Genomic DNA, 17,071 nt, shown 5'->3' with positions numbered 1-17,071 from the left:
GAGCGCCTGCGCAGCTGCTTTTCCGCTGCAAGGGTTGGACGGGCCAGAGCCACACAGCCGAGCCTCCGCTCCTTTCCGGAACTAACCGCCCGGCGCCGTTCCCCTCCGCACCCCTCCCCCGCAGGCGCTTCCGCCCGCGCTCCTCCCTCTCTCCTCCCCCAGCGGCGCGCACGCGCACGCGCTCCAGGCCGGCTCGCGCCCTCTCGCTTTCCACCGGCCCGCGAGATCCCCCCCCCCTTCCGCCTCGCGGCGCTTCCTCGCGCCGCGGTCTTCTCGATCCACCCCTGACACCGCGGGGCTCCCCCCCCCCGCCCGCCAACGGCGGGTCCCCTGCTTCGCGATCTCTCTCGCTTCCCGCGTTCTCCAGAGGGGGCCCAGCCCCTGGCCCTCTTTCCCTTCCCTCTAATTTCTCTTCCGGACGCTGCCATCATGTTGAAGCCTCAGCCGCCACAACAGACCTCCCAGCCCCAGCAGCCGCCCCCCACGCAACAGGCCGTGGCCCGTCGGCCTCCCGGCGGGACCAGCCCTCCTAACGGCGGCCTCCCGGGGCCGCTGCCCGCCACCACGGCTCCCCCGGGGCCTCCCGCGGCCGTCTCTCCCTGCCTGGGGCCTGCAGCCGCTGCCGGGAGCGGGCTTCGCCGCGGAGCCGAAAGCATCTTGGCGGCGCCGCCGCCACCGCAGCCAGGGGCAGTGGCTATTGGCAGCGTCAGGTGAGGACGGGACTTCCTGGCGGGGGAGCGCTCAGAGGCGGCGGCGGCGGCTCGGTTTGGGCCGAGGCGTGCCCGGACTCGGCGCCGTTGAGGGCCACTTGGGGCCCAGAACCCCACGAAGGTGGGGGTAGCCCCTGGCGCCAACAGGTCGGAGGGAAACCTCCCCGGGCGGTCTGTGGGAGCCTAGGGGCGGTGCTCGGCTCTCGGGGCCTAGTCACCGCCTGGGGTCTGGGCCCTGAGGGGAGGCGGGGCGCGTCCCGCCAGCTCGGTCGGAAAAGGGTGTTGGGGGGGTTGAGGAGGTGATGGGGTCCCCAGCTCCATTACCACGAAGGATCTCGCGGTCCCCGGCTTCAGCCAATGGGGAGTAAGCTGCATGAAGGGGTCCCCGACTGTAGCCAATAGAGGGGGGGCGCGCGGCCCACAGTTTGACCAATGGGGAGGGAGGGACTTGGGAGCGGATTGCTCCCTCCTCTTCCCGGTGTAGCCAGTAAGAAGGGAACGGGGTGGGCGGGGGCGCGGAAGCAGCGGCGACTGGGAAGACTGCAGGCTGGGAAGCTCCTGCGCGCGTGCGCGCCCTTCTCGTACGTGCGCGCGGATGCTGTCTTATGACCCGGGCATTGGCTTGCCCCGGTAACACGTAAAGCATAGGCGGGGGAGGAAGGGACTGCATGAGGGTTTAGGGGTGTCTGGTGTCGGTGAGAGGAGAGTGGGTGCCCTCGGTTTTTTCGGTGTGTCAATGCGATAGAGAGTGGCGCTGGACGCAGGCGCAGTGGCTTCTGTTCGGGAGGGGGTGGTAGAGGGCTGTGGGCTTTAGTGCGCAGGCGCAGACCGGGCGAGGCATCCCGGTGGATGGCTTTTGCGGCTGCGCGGTCCCCCAGCCCCGCCAACGGCCCCCTCCTCGCCCTCCTCAACTGCCGGTTACATCAGCCGTCGAGGAGCACTGTTAGCACTGTTACCTGGCGATTGGGGATCCCTCCAGAGTGGGTAACAGGCTGAATGAGTACTGAGGGCGAAAGGTGGGGTGTAGAGAATATAACCCTTTTGGGATTTGTAGCCTAAGGCTGCTGAAAATGCTTTTTTCTTTTGGGAGGTATGTGACTGAGCTAAGTAGTGCTGCATCTGGGATGCACGAGCTTTTCACCTTCGCTGCTGAATTTGGCTGTTGATTTGCTTGATATTCTAGCAGTGGTTTATTGGAAGCATGAAGTGGTGGTCTCTTAGAGAGAGTCAGAAGGTTGTATTTATTGCATTGGCTGTTCAGAGCATTTGACAGCCATTGTTTGTTGAATTTTTGTTGTTGTTTTTTTTTTAATGGCGTTTGGAGAAAATGTTTTGACAGTTAATGCCTTGGATGTGAGAGCTTCTAGTTAATTGCTTGGTAGCCTAAGTCAGCAAGTTGACATGGTACGTTGTTCTAAAGTTCGCTGTAAAACTAGTTTTTTTTTTTCTCTTACAGGGGACAGAGCACCGGAAAGGGACCCCCACAGTCGCCTGTGAGTGCCTTTTTTTCCTCCTGTAGAGACATGCGGAATTCAAATGTATGGTACAGTCGGGGAAGAAAGTATTTACCTGCTGCCTCTTATTTTCCCTTGTGTGACAGGTGTTTGAAGGTGTTTACAATAACTCCAGGATGCTGCATTTCCTGACTGCTGTGGTGGTATGTGAGAGCTTTAAATTGGGTGTTTGAGGATTGTGCTGTTTCAGTTTCCTCCAGTGACTTTAATCTTCCACCCTCTTAGGGTTCTACTTGTGATGTAAAGGTGAAAAATGGCACCACTTATGAGGGCATTTTCAAAACCCTGAGCTCAAAGGTCAGTGTACTCAAATTAGCTTCTTTCTTTTTTGGTTTTCGAGACAGGGTTTCTTTGTAGCTTTGGAGCCTGTCCTGGAACTAGCTCTTGTAGACCAGGCTGGCCTTGAACTCACAGAGATCCAGACACCTGCCTCAGCCTCCTGAGTGCTGGGATTAAAGGCGTGCCCCTCCCACACCTGGCATATTAGCTTATTTCTGAAACTAAGTAGGAGAATGAACTTGAGGGTGTGTGCTGGGTGACATTAGACAGTTTTGAGGCTTTTGCTAAGGTCTCTGGCTGGTGTTGCGAAAGGCAGGGCAGCATGAGAATTTGGTGTTGAAAGATCAGAAAGGATAAGAAATAGTTGTTTTTTCCCCCCTCTTTGATTCTGATCCTGGAATTTTGGGAATGGGGCTTTTGTAGTTTGAGCTGGCAGTAGACGCAGTACACCGGAAAGCATCTGAACCAGCAGGTGGGCCTCGGCGGGAAGACATTGTGGACACCATGGTGTTTAAACCAAGTGATGTTCTGCTTGTTCACTTCCGGAATGTTGACTTCAATTATGCTACGAAAGGTATTATGCTAGACTGTTGTGTCTCCCTGGGTAGAAGTTCATTCACAGGTGAACATGATAATTATGTCTTCTAGCATTTTTTTGATAGAGGTTATTGAATGGTTCTTCTTAAATACATGTAGATGTCTAAAAGTCTAGTGAATTATGACTGGTGTAGTTACTCCTATTTCCTTTGTTTAGTTTCCAACTTTTGCTTTTGAGTTAATATTAGGTCTGTGGTTTGGGGGGAGGTAGTGGGGTCTTTCTATGTAGCCCTTTTCAACCCTTAGACATCAAATTGTCTCTGCCTCCTGAATGCTGGGATTACTGGCATTTGCCACCCCATTTAGATAGATTTGTGTTTTAATATTTCTACCTGTTGCCAAACAAACAAAATCTAAATCTGATATTTCTTTAAAATTTCTTTTGTTAACTAAAACTACACGGAGTCAGGGAGTGAGGGTGAGGAGAGTGGTGTATGACCTGACTCTTGCTCCTCTTGTCTGCCACACAGACAAGTTCACTGACTCAGCCATCGCCATGAACTCTAAGGTGAATGGAGAACACAAGGAGAAGGTGCTGCAACGTTGGGAGGGCGGCGACAGCAACAGCGATGACTACGATCTGGAATCTGATATGGTACGGTCTCCCCAAGAACAGGACAGGCTGAGTGTGGTGTATGTGGGTTGATGTAGTTAGAAGGTCATTCTTTTTGCTGTGTGTGGTAGGGTTTTTTTTTTTTTAAAGTCTGTTCTTGGAACCAACTGTTGGTTCTTGGAAAGGAAGGTGGTAAAAAGGGTCAGTTTTCCCGTCCTCTGCATTAACAACTGGTAACATTTCTACATGGCATTAACTTCTGTTTGTTGTAAAAAGTATAGTGGGGTGGTGGTGGGGGTAGTGGCATACACCTTTAATCCCAGCACTTGAGAGACAGAGGCAGGCAGTTCTCTGTGAGTTCAACGCCAGTCTGGTCTGTAGAGCAAGTTCCAGGACAGGTTCCAAAGCTACAGAGAAACCCTATCTTAGCCGGGCGGTGGTGGCGCACGCCTTTAATCCCAGCACTCGGGAGGCAGAGGCAGGCGGATCTCTGTGAGTTCGAGACCAGCCTGGTCTACAAGAGCTAGTTCCAGGACAGGCTCCAAAACCATAGAGAAACCCTGTCTCGAAAAACCAAAAAAAAAAAAGAGAGAAACCCTATCTTGGGGGCAGAGGTGGTGGTATAATCTGGACATGGTGATTCATGCCCATAATCCAGCCTTGGGAAATTGAGAAAGGAGAACTGTAAGTTCCAGGCCAACTTGGACTATGTAACAAAAAGCTTGTCTTTAAAGAAAGGAAGTAATATGACTGCTGTATAGATCTGTATTTCTTCACAAAAACAACTACTTCAGTTAAAGTTTCGTAAATTAGGCTGGCAAGGTTGCTCAGCAGATAAAGGTGTTTGCCACCAAGCCAAATGGTGGAATGGAACAGATTCCTGCAAATTGTCTTTAGACTTCCATGTGCCTGCTATGCCACCCAAACAGAACTACAATGTAAATAATTTTTTGTTTATTTAAAAAAAGAAAGAAAACTTAGAGAACCATGATAGCATTTTTGATTCCAGAGTTTAGAGTGTAGAAGATGACAAAGGGCTCAAGGCAGTCCTTAGTCTCCTTGCAATTGGGCCACTTGATACCCTTTCTCAAAACCACATTTTGTTAGGCTGGAGAGATGGCTCATTAGGTAAAAGCTCTTCCAGAAGACTGAGATTAAATTTAAATTTCCAACACCCCCATGGTGGCTCACAAACATCTGTAACTCTAATTCCAGGCAATCTGACTCCGTTTACACAAGTAGAACATAACACATTTAGGAAAATGTAACTGGGGGCTGGAGAGATGGCTCAGTGGTTAAGAGCATTGCCTGCTCTTCCAAAGGTCCTCTAAGTTCAATTCCCGGCAACCACATGGTGGCTCACAACCACCTGTAATGAAGTCTGGTGCCCTCTTCTGGCCTGCAGACATACACACAGACAGAATATTGTATACATAACAAATAAATATTTTTAAAAAAAAGAAAATGTAACTGTCTCAAAAAATAAGCAAAATTGAAAAAAAATCTTTTTATTTATTTATTTATTTATTTATTATGCATACAATATTCTGTCTGTGTGTATGCCTTCAGGCCAGAAGAGGGCATCAGACCCCATTACAGACGGTTGTGAGCCACCATGTGGTTGCTGGGAATTGAACTCAGGATCTTTGGAAGAGCAGGCAATGCTCTTAACCTCTGAGCCATTTCTCCAGCCCTCGAAAAAAAATCTTAATGAACATATGTTGGTTTGTTCATTTTGTACAGGAGTTTTTAACTAGTTGGGAAGGAATGGCATGTCAGTTCCCGTTCGTGGGTTTTAAACATTCTTTCTGTTCTGTCCTTAGTCCAATGGATGGGATCCCAATGAGATGTTCAAATTTAACGAAGAGAACTATGGCGTAAAGACCACCTATGATAGCAGTTTATCTTCTTACACGTAAGTGTTTTGGAAGTTTGAGGGTGGTGGTTTTGGGTGGTTGCAGTGCAGGACTTGCTGTTCAGTAAGGCACGCCTCAGAATGGAACAGATTTTGTATGGTAATGTGTTTTTCGGTTTATAAGTAGTCCTTCATGGTTTGCCTGCTGAACTGCTTTTCTAGTGGGTAGAAGTAACTGCTGATCTGGGAATGTAACTCAGCTGTAAAGTACTTGTACAAGTGTAAGGACCTGAGTTGTGTCCTCAGGAGCCCTATAAAAGGGCAAGTGTGGTATTATACCTTGTAATCCTATTCTGGAAAAGCAAAAACGGGTTGGGGGCTAGGATTTGCTTGCTGGCCAACCAGCCTAACCTAATCTGAGTCCCCAGTATCAGATTGAGACTGTATCGTGGTGCTTTGCCTAGCACTTGGTAGCTGTCTATTGAATATATGCTGACTGAACTGCAGGTTAAATTCACTGGTGGAGCACTTGTCAGACATGAGCAAGGTGCTGGGTTCAACCTGTAACCTTACAAAAGGAAAAAACCAGAATAATAGATTGAATGCCATGGACTTGACTGGTCATGGATTTAAAGCAGTGTTGTCTTTACATTGTTTTCTTACACTGGGACCTTGATCTTTTTGGGTGTATTTTTAGGGTTCCCTTGGAAAAGGACAACTCAGAAGAGTTTCGGCAGCGAGAGCTGCGTGCAGCCCAGTTAGCTCGAGAGATTGAGTCAAGTCCCCAGTACCGCCTACGGATTGCCATGGAAAATGATGATGGGCGAACGGAGGAGGAGAAGCACAGCGCAGTTCAGCGGCAGGGGTCTGGGCGGGAAAGCCCCAGCTTGGTGTCCAGGTAATTCCTGGGGGAGCTAGAAAGAACCTTTTTTTTTTTTGGATTTTTTGAGATAGGGTTTCTCCGTAGCTTTTTGGTTCCTGTCCTGGAACTAGCTCTTGTAGACCAGGCTGGCCTCGAACTCACAAGAGATCCGCCTGCCTCTGCCTCCCGACTACTGGGATTAAAGGCGTGCGCCATCACCGCCCGGCTCTTAGGAAGAACTTTTTAAGTTGTTGTTAACCATCACCACCTTACTGAGTGTGGTTAATACCTAGTGGCTCCCAGTTTTGAGGTTTAGACTGAAGGCCTAGAAATTTGGTAATTTGCAGCAAAAGACTTGTAGAGGTTTAAAAGTTTTGGGGGGGCTAGGAGGTCAGTAGGTCCACACCATTAATCCCAGCACTTGGGAGGTAGAGACAGTCGGATCTCTGAGTTCAAGGCCAGCCTGGTTTGCAGAGCTAGTTCCAACACAGCAGGGCTACACAGAGGAAACCCTATTTCGAAATAATAATAATAATAATAATTTTTTTTGTATAAAGTATCTCTTCATAATGTATTTGTGTGTGCTGTTTTCTTCTGTCACAAAAATGAAATTTCATATATGCAGCATCTTATAAAAGGGTCTCCTTGGACTTTCTGGTAGGTGAAGAACAGTAAAATTATGAAGCTCTTGGCCACTTGGGCTTGGTCTGTGTTGAGAAATAAGGTCGTAAATTCATAGCTACATTGGACTCTGACAGATGAGGTCTGATAGCGAAAACGTGTCAGGTGCAAGGATTGACATAGGCTCTGTGTTGTTAAAGTGGTTGATTTGGGGGCATCCTTCCCTTACTTGAGCCTTTCCGCAGGGAAGGGAAGTATATCCCTCTGCCTCAACGAGTTCGGGAAGGTCCCCGGGGAGGAGTTCGATGCGGTTCTCGAGGAGGGCGACCTGGTCTTAGCTCTTTGCCACCTCGTGGACCTCACCATCTTGACAATAGCAGCCCTGGCCCTGGGTCTGAGGCACGTGGTATCAATGGAGGTAGGTTATGATGTGGCAGAAGGAGTGGGAAGAAGGTAGGAAGGGTGATTAATAGGATTTTAAGTAGTTGGCAGGGTGATGTGTCTGTGTTCATGTAATAAACAGTGATTTTTTTTTTTTTTCACAAAACAAAACAGGCCCTTCCCGCATGTCCCCCAAGGCACAGCGCCCTTTGAGAGGTGCCAAGACTTTATCTTCGCCCAACAATAGGCCTTCTGGAGAAGCTTCTGTTCCTCCAGCACCTGCAGGTAGAGAGCTTCATTGGGGATGGCTGCAGGCATGGGTAGAGGTTTATAAATGAGTTGAATTGTTAAAATGCTGGGAGGCAGTTTGTTGTTGCTTGGTGTCAGGGAGTCTTAAATTTAATAGTTTTGGAGAAGAACTTGGTTTCCCTCAGTTCTAACATGTTGGTCCAAGAGCTGTAGCTAGTTGTCACTGGTTGTCAGGTGTTTCGTTGAGACTTCAGTTTTGTTAGCAACATTTAGAGCAGTGGAAACTGCAGCATCTCCAGTCTTTTGTGCTACCTGATGCTAGCATTTTCCTGCTTATATTATGACCCTGGGTGTAAAAGCTCATAGACTTTCTTTGGGTTTTCTCCTATGACTACTTCCTGGTCAGCAGTAACCATTGTGTAGCTCTCCCTTTTCTTCCAGTGGGCCGGATGTACCCTCCACGGTCTCCCAAGTCTGCTGCCCCCGCCCCAGTCTCAGCTTCCTGTCCTGAGCCTCCCATTGGTTCAGCAGTAGTGTCCTCTGCCTCCATCCCTGTGACATCATCAGTTGTGGATCCTGGAGCAGGCTCTATTTCCCCAGCATCTCCCAAAATCTCCCTGGCCCCCACAGATGGTAAGAACCAGAGAACCAGGTAGATGCTTGAAAGCTGTAGAGTGTAACTGGATTACAGGATCTTAAGGTGTCTGTCTTTCCTCAGTTAAAGAACTCCCAACAAAGGAGCCCGGTAGGACTTTGGAGGCCCAAGAGCTGGCCCGGATAGCTGGGAAAGGTGAGGGTGATTTTACTCTGTGGTCCCATTTACTTTGGGGGGAGTGTTTCCCTTTGGAAGTTTGTTGGGATTCAAAAGCAGTGCCCATCTGCCTTGGGTTTTATTTATCCTTTAATTCTCAAGAGCTCGTTCTTTGATTTCTCATCCTATTAACTAGCCTATGTAATCTTTCAGGGGAAAAAGTGTATTTTCTCCTTATTTCACTGTTTTCTCATAGTCCCTGGGCTTCAGAATGAACAGAAACGATTTCAGTTGGAAGAACTGAGGAAGTTTGGGGCCCAGTTTAAGGTGAGTGAGGCTTGCAAAGGAGCTAGGATAGAAGCAAGGTAGGGGCTGTGCAAAGGCCGAGTGGATGGGAAAAGATGAAATCCAGCAAGAGTGAATGTAGGGGTAAAGCCTGGGGTCTGGAGTGGACAGTATGATTTACTGATTATTTCTCCTCCCAGCTGCAACCTAGTAGCTCCCCTGAGACCGGCCTGGATCCATTTCCTTCCCGGATCTTAAAAGAAGAGGCCAAAGGAAAGGAGAAGGAGGTGGATGGCCTATTGACTTCAGATCCCATGGGATCCCCAGTCTCCTCCAAGACAGAATCCATATTGGATAAGGAAGACAAACCACCCCTGGCAGCAGTAGGGGGTACTGAGGGGCCAGAGCAGCTCCCACCGTCTTGCCCCAGCCAAACTGGCAGTCCCCCAGTAGGCCTCATCAAGGGAGATGACAAAGAGGAGGGCCCTGTTACTGAGTAAGTGGTGGTGGTAGATGGGGGAACATTTTTGCTTATGCACTGGTGAAGGGCATGACTCAAGAGCTAGCTTTACGTTCTCTTACAGACAAGTAAAGAAGTCTACTTTGAACCCCAATGCCAAGGAGTTCAATCCAACAAAGCCTCTGCTGTCTGTGGTGAGCTGGGACTGTTGCGTATAGACTTGGGTATCCTTGAGTGGGGCACAGTAGACCAGTGTAGGAGAGCACTTCACTGTCAGGATAGTAGACTGTCCTCTACTGTGAGGTACTGCTGCAGTCTAGACAGTAGAGGTTAGACTGATTTTGGAAAAACAGTCACATCTCCAGGGTTGAGTGATGAGGCCTCCTGATTGATTCTGACAGGTTGCTTTGGTTCTCACTATTTGCCATGACAAGTATTGGTGTCACAGGACTATGAGCTTCATCAAATCAGCTGACTTGGCTTTAACTGATAACTCATAAAGCGTCTGGATTTCAGGCAGCCATTTAGGGCTCTCTGCCTATTTGCTCTCTGAATTTAAGAATGCCCATTTTGTGGTTTGCTATAAAGAAAAGTATGAGACTTGGTACACCAAATTCCATGGTTTCTAACTTAATTTTAAAAGGCTAGAATGAAATTTACAGAAATGTCCTTTCTTACAGAACAAATCTACCAGTACTCCAACTTCACCAGGGCCCCGTACTCACTCAACACCTTCCATACCGGTGCTGACAGCAGGCCAGAGTGGGCTCTACAGTCCCCAGTACATCTCATATATACCTCAGATCCACATGGGACCAGCTGTGCAGGTAGGAGAGCGACTAGGTGAGCCAAGGAAAATGCTGAAAGTCCAGCTCAACGTTGATGAACAACCTGTTGAGCCCCAGTTCTTACCTATCCTTAGGCACCTCAGATGTATCCATATCCTGTTTCCAATTCGGTGCCTGGGCAGCAGGGCAAGTACCGGGGTGCAAAAGGTGAGCAGGCTTGTTGGGAAGGATGGTTGGGGTTGTCTAGTGTCTAGACATTGGAGCTTGAGTTTTACATTTTTACCCTCCACCCATAGGCTCACTTCCCCCCCAGCGCTCAGACCAACACCAGCCAGCCTCAGCCCCTCCGATGATGCAGGCTGCTGCTGCTGCTGCTGGCCCACCCCTAGTGGCTGCCACACCTTATTCCTCCTACATCCCCTACAACCCACAGCAGTTCCCAGGCCAGCCTGCCATGATGCAGCCCATGGCACACTACCCTTCACAGGTACAGAGTCCACCTCTGAGATTCAATTGGAGTGAGGGGAGCAGTGTTATGACCAGCTGTGGGGGTGGCAATGTCCAGATGATAACAAAGCATTGAACCCTTGCTTTCATTTTTTTCTCTCTGAATTAAGGTTGTTGGGATCTTTAAGATGACTATTGAGGGTTCAGACAGTTATTTGCACATGGACACTGACAGGAGATTCCTCTCCAGGCTGCTCTGCTTACCACTTTGCTTTGTTTTTTCCTCCAGCCGGTCTTTGCCCCTATGCTTCAAAGTAACCCACGAATGTTGACATCTGGAAGCCACCCCCAGGCCATTGTGTCATCCTCCACTCCTCAGTACCCCTCTGCAGAGCAGCCTACCCCCCAAGCCCTCTATGGTGAGTTCTGGTGCTCACTCTTTGACTGGGCTGTGGGTCTCTATCCATTTGATGTGCTCAGCACTGGGTCGTCTTCCTTCCTTTTGCAGCCACTGTTCACCAATCCTATCCACACCATGCCACACAGCTCCATGGCCATCAGCCACAGCCGGCTACCACACCTACTGGGAGCCAGCCACAATCCCAGCATGCGGCCCCCAGTCCTGTTCAGGTGCCAGGAGGGGTTGGGAGTTCTGAATGGGTGACTGGAAGAGGGCTAACTTGATAGAGCTGGGTCATTCTTCAGCAGAGAAACAAATGAGCAGGTGGTTTTCCTGCTTAGCAGAATGGGTGATACTCATACTTCACTTCTACTCTGGCAGCACCAGGCGGGGCAGGCCCCACACCTGGGCAGTGGACAGCCACAGCAGAATCTGTACCATCCAGGGGCCCTAACAGGCACGCCTCCTTCTCTACCACCGGGACCTTCTGCCCAGTCCCCTCAGAGCAGCTTTCCCCAGCCAGCTGCTGTGTATGCCATCCATCCCCACCAGCAGCTGCCCCACGGCTTCACTAACATGGCCCATGTTACCCAGGTAGGACCAGGGGATACGCTGTCCCATTTCAGTGCTTGTACCACTTTGCAGCCCTCTTTGGATAAGGGATCTCCAAGTGTCTTGTCATACTGGACACTAAATTCTCTCTACAGGCCCATGTCCAAACTGGAGTCACAGCAGCCCCGCCCCCACACCCTGGGGCACCCCACCCGCCCCAGGTGATGCTGCTGCACCCCCCCCAGGGCCATGGGGGGCCCCCCCAAGGCGCGGTGCCCCCGAGTGGGGTGCCTGCACTCTCAGCTTCCACACCCTCACCCTACCCCTACATCGGACACCCCCAAGGTGAGCAGCCTGGCCAGGCGCCTGGATTTCCAGGAGGAGCCGATGACAGGATTCGTGAGTTCTCGTTAGCTGGGGGAATTTGGCATGGACGAGCTGAGGGGCTGCAGGTGGGGCAGGATGCACGGGTTCTGGGTGGGGATTGAGGGGTCTTGGAGGCAGGGCTGTCCCAGAGGGCGCCCGCCGACCCACACCTGTCTGTGAAGTATGTAGGGTGGGCAGAAGCCACAGTCGCCGCCGCCAGGGGCTTGCTCCTGGCTCTGTCCTTTGCTTCCCTCCGTCCTCGCTCAGTTGTGATCCAGCAGCCCCCCTCCCCACTGCCTCCCCAGCTCTCAGTGACCCCGACTGTCTCCTGACTTAGCCGAGGTAAGGTCAGCGCAGCAGACAGGGCCAGACTGGGGCGTGGGGGGCTGAGCTGGGCAACTGAGTAAGGGCTTTCTGGCCTACTGGGAAACAGCGTTTGACCTGTGCTTCTGACAGCCCCCTGAGACTCCTGGAGGAGGCCGCACCTCCCCACACCCCCCACACCCCCTGGACGCATTGACAGAGGGACAGCTGCTCGGGTTCTAATGCTCCTGCTCTCTCTCTTTCCCCTCCAACCAGTTCAATCTCATCCCTCCCAGCAGCTCCCCTTCCACCCCCCGGGGAACTGAAGATTGTCCTGGCCGCGACCTGAGACCTCCATGAGTGGAGGGAAGAGTGATCTATGTCTCTTCCCCCAGCAGCTCGGACCAGTCCTAGCCCCGCCCCCAATCCCTTTCCCTTGGGGAGCTGGGGAATTCCTGCCAAGCACCTTGAATGGGAGGGGTCCTTGAAGTGGGCAGGGCTGGGGTCCAGCGGGGGTGGGGGAGGTTCCTGCTCTGCCCCTGCCGGGTCCCACCCAGTCTTGTCCTCCCATCCTCTCATCTGTTCCCCCGCTGGAGACGGAAGATCTTTTATTTTCTATTATTTATAACCTCAGACTTGGGCCCCCTGTTCTACCCCATTGACTTGAGTGTCCTGTGTGAGAGACCGACAGACAGATGCCTCAAGGACTTTTACTTTTTATTACATAAAAAATTAAAAAAAAACAATAAAAAAAATAAAATTTTAAACTAACTTAACCTGCCTGTAGTAAACAAATCAGCTTTTAATAAATCAGCTTCGCCTAGAACCCAGATCCTCTGTAAAAGCAACAAGTGCTCTTAACCACTAAGCTACCTCCAGCCCCACCAAGGGTGTTGTTAAGACAAAACTCTAATCCCAAATTTAGAATTCTGTAAGCCAAAGAAGCTTGGCTTCTTTAGCAGAGTTAGACTATTCTCCCAGAACTAAAGATGGGGATACTATTTAGTGGTAGATGCAAGAAAAGCCCCCAGAATCTGGGTATGGCTACATACTGGGTGTGTGAGTGAAAGGGGATGTGGTAAATAGGGAAGGTTGATATTCCAGCAAGAGTACCCTCAGGACAGATGGTAGAGGAATGCACAGAACTGGAGGGTGTTTGTAGCTACTGACTGCCCTTTAACACTAGAGAAGTCTGTCCTCGGGAACTGCCATGGATGGTACTGACAGCAGCTGAGCACATACCCTAATTTATCTTAAGTGTTTCAGGGCTTCTGAGACGGGGCCTCTGGTAAGCTGTGTTGGCCTCAGTTATAGGTATGTACTATCATTGTTTTTTGCCAGTTTCCCTCTTTTCTTTTTTTTTCTAGTACTGAGGTTAGAACCTAATAGTTGTTCCAAAGCCTTAACATTTTGCATAATACATAGGGTGCCAGAAATTGAGCCAATACCACTAAGTGATAATCACTTTCCCAATCTAGGGGAAATAACACAGTTGTATTTTGCTTAAAGTCACACAAAGCTCGCTGAACTAGCTTTTTCTCAAGCTGTTACAGCACTGATGATTAGAGTCTGAGCTTGTCTGGCTTGTATGCCAGAATGGACTTTATGCTAGTATGCTAGAAACACCCAATCAGCTTTGGGGTACTCCAGATCTAGTGTTCCTCCACATCTACTCACACAGAAGACACAGGTTGATATTCACAGAACAGTTTATTTGCCTACCTCTCCTGGCAGGCCACTCCTTGTGAACAGGAGAAATGTTCATAGCTGTACGCTGCTTGGATGCAGTGTGTGTCCACAGGAGGGAACGCTGGCCAAGGCAGCTCTAAGCTCAACAAGCTCAACAACCTGAGTACAAGTCCAGACTCAGCTCCACTTGATGTTCTTGTCCTCTTCGGTCATGGCTGTTATGTCAGTGACAATGCCAGTGCCAATGGTCTTGTTGCCATCCCTCAAAGTGAACCGCTGGCCTTTCTCTAAGATCATGGGCTGCCGCAAGATTAGATTGAGCTTCAAGTCCTCTCCAGGCATGGCAAGTTCCTAATAGAGGAGAAGGAAAAGGCAGTCAGCAGAGTACCTTGCTGCCAGCCAAGGGTCAAGTCATGGGAAAATATAACAGGTGAAAGAGTATCTGGGCACATGTAAAGGACCATGATCAGGAATTTGGTATTATGCAGTTTTAGTCAACAGCAGTTTTCTGAACTCTCCATGTTTCACAAAATACAACAGGAAGAACCAAAACCAAACACAACCTTTTCTATGGCATGTTTCTCTGGTGTTCCTAAATTTCCAACTTAATTTTCAAAGAAAGGGCTAACCTGTGTGTCATGCTGTATCTTTAGAACTCTGCTTTTGGGTTGTTTTTGAGACAAGGAGTACACAACCACCACCCAGCTATTTGTTTAATCTTCAAGTGCTGGGATTAAAGGTATGTACCACCACTGCCAGGTTTTATATCCACTAGCCCCAGCATACCTTCCCTGGAGGCAAGATGACACGACAGGCCATGTCCCAAGTCAGGGAGAACATGACCGGCATGAAATGAGAAACGAATGGTTTGTGGCGGCCACCCTCCTCCTTGCTGAGGACGTAAACCTAGAGGAAAGGAGCAAGGGCAGAATGACCTGGATGGAAGTCCTGCTTCTTTCCAGTCAAGGGACTTGGCCCAACCAAACTATCACCTGGAGCCCTCACCTGGGCCTCCACCTTCTGGTGGGGTTGGATGGAGCCTGGCTTGACCATGACCAAGCCACGCCTCAAATCCTCCCGCTTTAGGCCTCGGACCAGAGCACCCAGGTTATCCCCTGCCTCAGCCCTCTCCAGGCTCTTGTGGAACATCTCAATGCCTAGAAAGACAGGCGGGAAGGTGGTCTGAGGCAGAAGGCAGGTACAAGACCTACATGGAAAAGGGTCATTCAGAGACTGCCCCAGCGTCTGAAGTTTTCCTTCTTGTACCTGTCACCACAGTGCGAATGTTCTTGTTATGTCCCAGCAGCTCACACTCATCTCCCTTCTTTAAAATGCCACGTTCTAGTGTACCTGTTACCACCGTACCCCGGCCTGCAAAGGAAGGAACAGGGCAGGTCACCAGAGATCTTAGGTTACATGGTCCCAATAGGGAGGGGTCTAAGTGAGCATAGGCCTCACCAGGAATAGAATAAACTGACTCTACAGGAAGCAGAAAGGGCTTCTCCAGGTCCCGAGTGGGCACTGGGATGTAAGTGTCCACTGCATCCAGCAGCTTCTGCACTGATTTCACTCCCAGCTCAGGATCACGTTGCTGTTGGAGAGAGACGATAGGACCCTGAAATTTCTGCTCCTTCCCCAGAATGCTAGTCTCCGGGCACAGAGGGAAGGAAGCTCTACCCCATCCTCTTAGCAGCAGCCCCTGCTTTTACCTCCAGGGCACAGAGCGCAGAACCTATGATGACTGGGGCCTCCTCTCCTTTATAGCCAAACTCGGTGAGAAGCTCCCGGATCTCCAACTCAACTAGCTCCACCATCTCCGAGTCCTGGACCGCATCTGCCTTATTCACATATACCACAACATGCTCCACTCCAATCTGCAAGTGAGAATGAGGCGGAGATGGTATCCTCGGTTACCCAATTTCTCGCTTAACTTCCAATCCGCTCCTTCCAGACCCTGTACCTGTTTAGCTAGTAGTAAGTGCTCTCGGGTCTGGGGCATGGGGCCGTCATTAGCTGCTACCACCAGGATGCAGCCATCCAGAGGGGCAGTGCCTGTGATCATGTTCTGGGTGGAAGAGGAAGAAAGTCAGCTTAGTTCAAGGACCTCTTCAACTATGCATCATCTAACTAGGTAGCTGTGAAGATCCCCACTTCTCTGCCATGTCCTCACCACCCATAGCCACAAATCCCTGTTCTTGTATCCAAACACCACCACTATCTTATAACCTCCTCCCCTCAAACCTCCACTGACCTGTGAAGCAGGTTCTGAGTGTCCCCGGCAACCCTCACCTTAACATAGTCTGCATGACCGGGGCAGTCTGTGTGGGCATAGTGGCGGGCAGCAGTGCTATACTCCACGTGAGCTGCATTGATGGTGATACCCCGAGCTCGCTCCTCAGGGGCATTGTCTATCTCCTCGTACTTCTTGAACTTAGCTCCACCTCCCTCGGCTAGAACTGCCGGAGGAAGAGAACACACCTCTCAACTCGGGTTCAGTGCTGCAGACGAGGTTCCGGGCACACGCCTGAATCCCTCATACATGAACAATCTGGATGGATGATGCTCTCTAATCTCCAATTCTTCTAGAAGATAACTTGGCAGGGGGAGGGAGGGTACGACAAAAAGAACTATCCAAGGGGTTTGTCCTTGTCACAGACGCTTAACTTCTCCACTGACAGCGTCTCCTTTCAAACCATTCCACACAGAATGCCACTGAGACTGTTTCAAATTGTGCCTCACAGAGCTCTTCTTGCACAGGGCAACCGGTCTCCTGCATCTTCCAATCTGAAGGGTTTTGGCGCCAGGCTAAACAACAGACTACAGACACTACACCCCGGCTCTGGTCCTTCCAGCTGACAGGGCATTGCCGGACGCCCCCAACCATAACCCAACCCAAACTCACTTTTTGTGATGGCTGCGGTCAGGGTGGTCTTGCCGTGGTCCACATGGCCAATGGTACCCACATTCACATGGGGCTTGTCGCGCACGTAGGTCTTCTTGGCCTCCACGGCAAGACCGCGACACAAGAAGGGCGATGCCTGGGCTTTCAGCGGCCGCAGCCGACCTTGCAGCAATGGGGTCGGGCTGGCACAGAGACCTGCGGGGAAAGGAGCTTGGGGTAGTCAAGGGAGTGGATCCGAACCCAGCTACCTCGATGCCCCTCATGTCTCCAGGCTGTCTGCACCCAACCCGCCCCCTCACCGCTGAAGCGGGGCGTCGCTCGTAATAGGGTGGCGGCCGCCATTGTGGGACTACACGGCGACCGGGACCGAAAATTAGGCACCGGGAACCCGCGCGTGCAGGGAAGGACGGGCACTGGCGACTACAGATCACTTCCGGCGGAAATGAGGGTCGGGAGAGCGAGTTTGGGAGCCTCTAGCCGCCAGTCTTTATGGCCATGGCCACTGAT

At 50.8% G+C, this 17,071-nt stretch overlaps 2 protein-coding genes across 29 annotated transcripts; one reads left to right on the top strand and one right to left on the bottom strand.

Annotated features, from left to right (window-relative positions):
• Positions 1–296: 296 nt before the first annotated feature.
• Positions 297–12,749, top strand: Atxn2l (ataxin 2 like). 27 transcript variants are annotated; one of them, XM_075972205.1, is made up of 24 exons: positions 297–710; positions 2,167–2,203; positions 2,311–2,367; positions 2,450–2,521; positions 2,927–3,077; positions 3,571–3,695; positions 5,477–5,568; positions 6,206–6,406; positions 7,237–7,409; positions 7,547–7,657; positions 8,063–8,254; positions 8,340–8,411; positions 8,629–8,699; positions 8,858–9,153; positions 9,242–9,311; positions 9,798–9,944; positions 10,040–10,112; positions 10,202–10,392; positions 10,642–10,771; positions 10,861–10,982; positions 11,134–11,346; positions 11,460–11,649; positions 11,976–12,012; positions 12,250–12,749. In XM_075972205.1, the coding sequence occupies exons 1-23, from the start codon at positions 430–432 to the stop codon at positions 12,005–12,007; spliced, it is 3,099 nt and encodes a 1,032-aa protein (XP_075828320.1). In that variant the 5' UTR covers positions 297–429; the 3' UTR covers positions 12,008–12,012; positions 12,250–12,749. The 27 variants fall into 27 exon arrangements, with proteins under 27 accessions (XP_075828320.1, XP_075828310.1, XP_075828317.1 ...); XM_075972195.1 differs by having other exon boundaries at positions 11,853–12,012; XM_075972202.1 differs by having other exon boundaries at positions 8,045–8,254.
• Positions 12,750–13,664: 915 nt separating this feature from the next.
• On the bottom strand, positions 13,665–17,071 carry Tufm (Tu translation elongation factor, mitochondrial). 2 transcript variants are annotated; one of them, XM_075972221.1, is made up of 10 exons: positions 16,864–17,071; positions 16,565–16,759; positions 15,952–16,118; positions 15,623–15,727; positions 15,372–15,536; positions 15,121–15,253; positions 14,929–15,033; positions 14,668–14,819; positions 14,449–14,568; positions 13,665–14,013 (listed from the first exon to the last, which is right to left on the bottom strand). In XM_075972221.1, exons 1-10 carry the CDS (start codon positions 16,904–16,906, stop codon positions 13,840–13,842), a joined length of 1,359 nt encoding a protein of 452 aa, XP_075828336.1. In that variant the 5' UTR covers positions 16,907–17,071; the 3' UTR covers positions 13,665–13,839. The 2 variants fall into 2 exon arrangements, with proteins under 2 accessions (XP_075828336.1, XP_075828337.1); XM_075972222.1 differs by having other exon boundaries at positions 13,738–14,013; positions 14,449–14,616; positions 14,655–14,819; positions 16,864–17,017.

Source organism: Microtus pennsylvanicus, chromosome 5 (assembly GCF_037038515.1).
Source record: "Microtus pennsylvanicus isolate mMicPen1 chromosome 5, mMicPen1.hap1, whole genome shotgun sequence".
Lineage (NCBI taxonomy): Eukaryota > Metazoa > Chordata > Mammalia > Rodentia > Cricetidae > Microtus > Microtus pennsylvanicus.
This window is presented reverse-complemented; position numbering and strand designations above follow the sequence as displayed.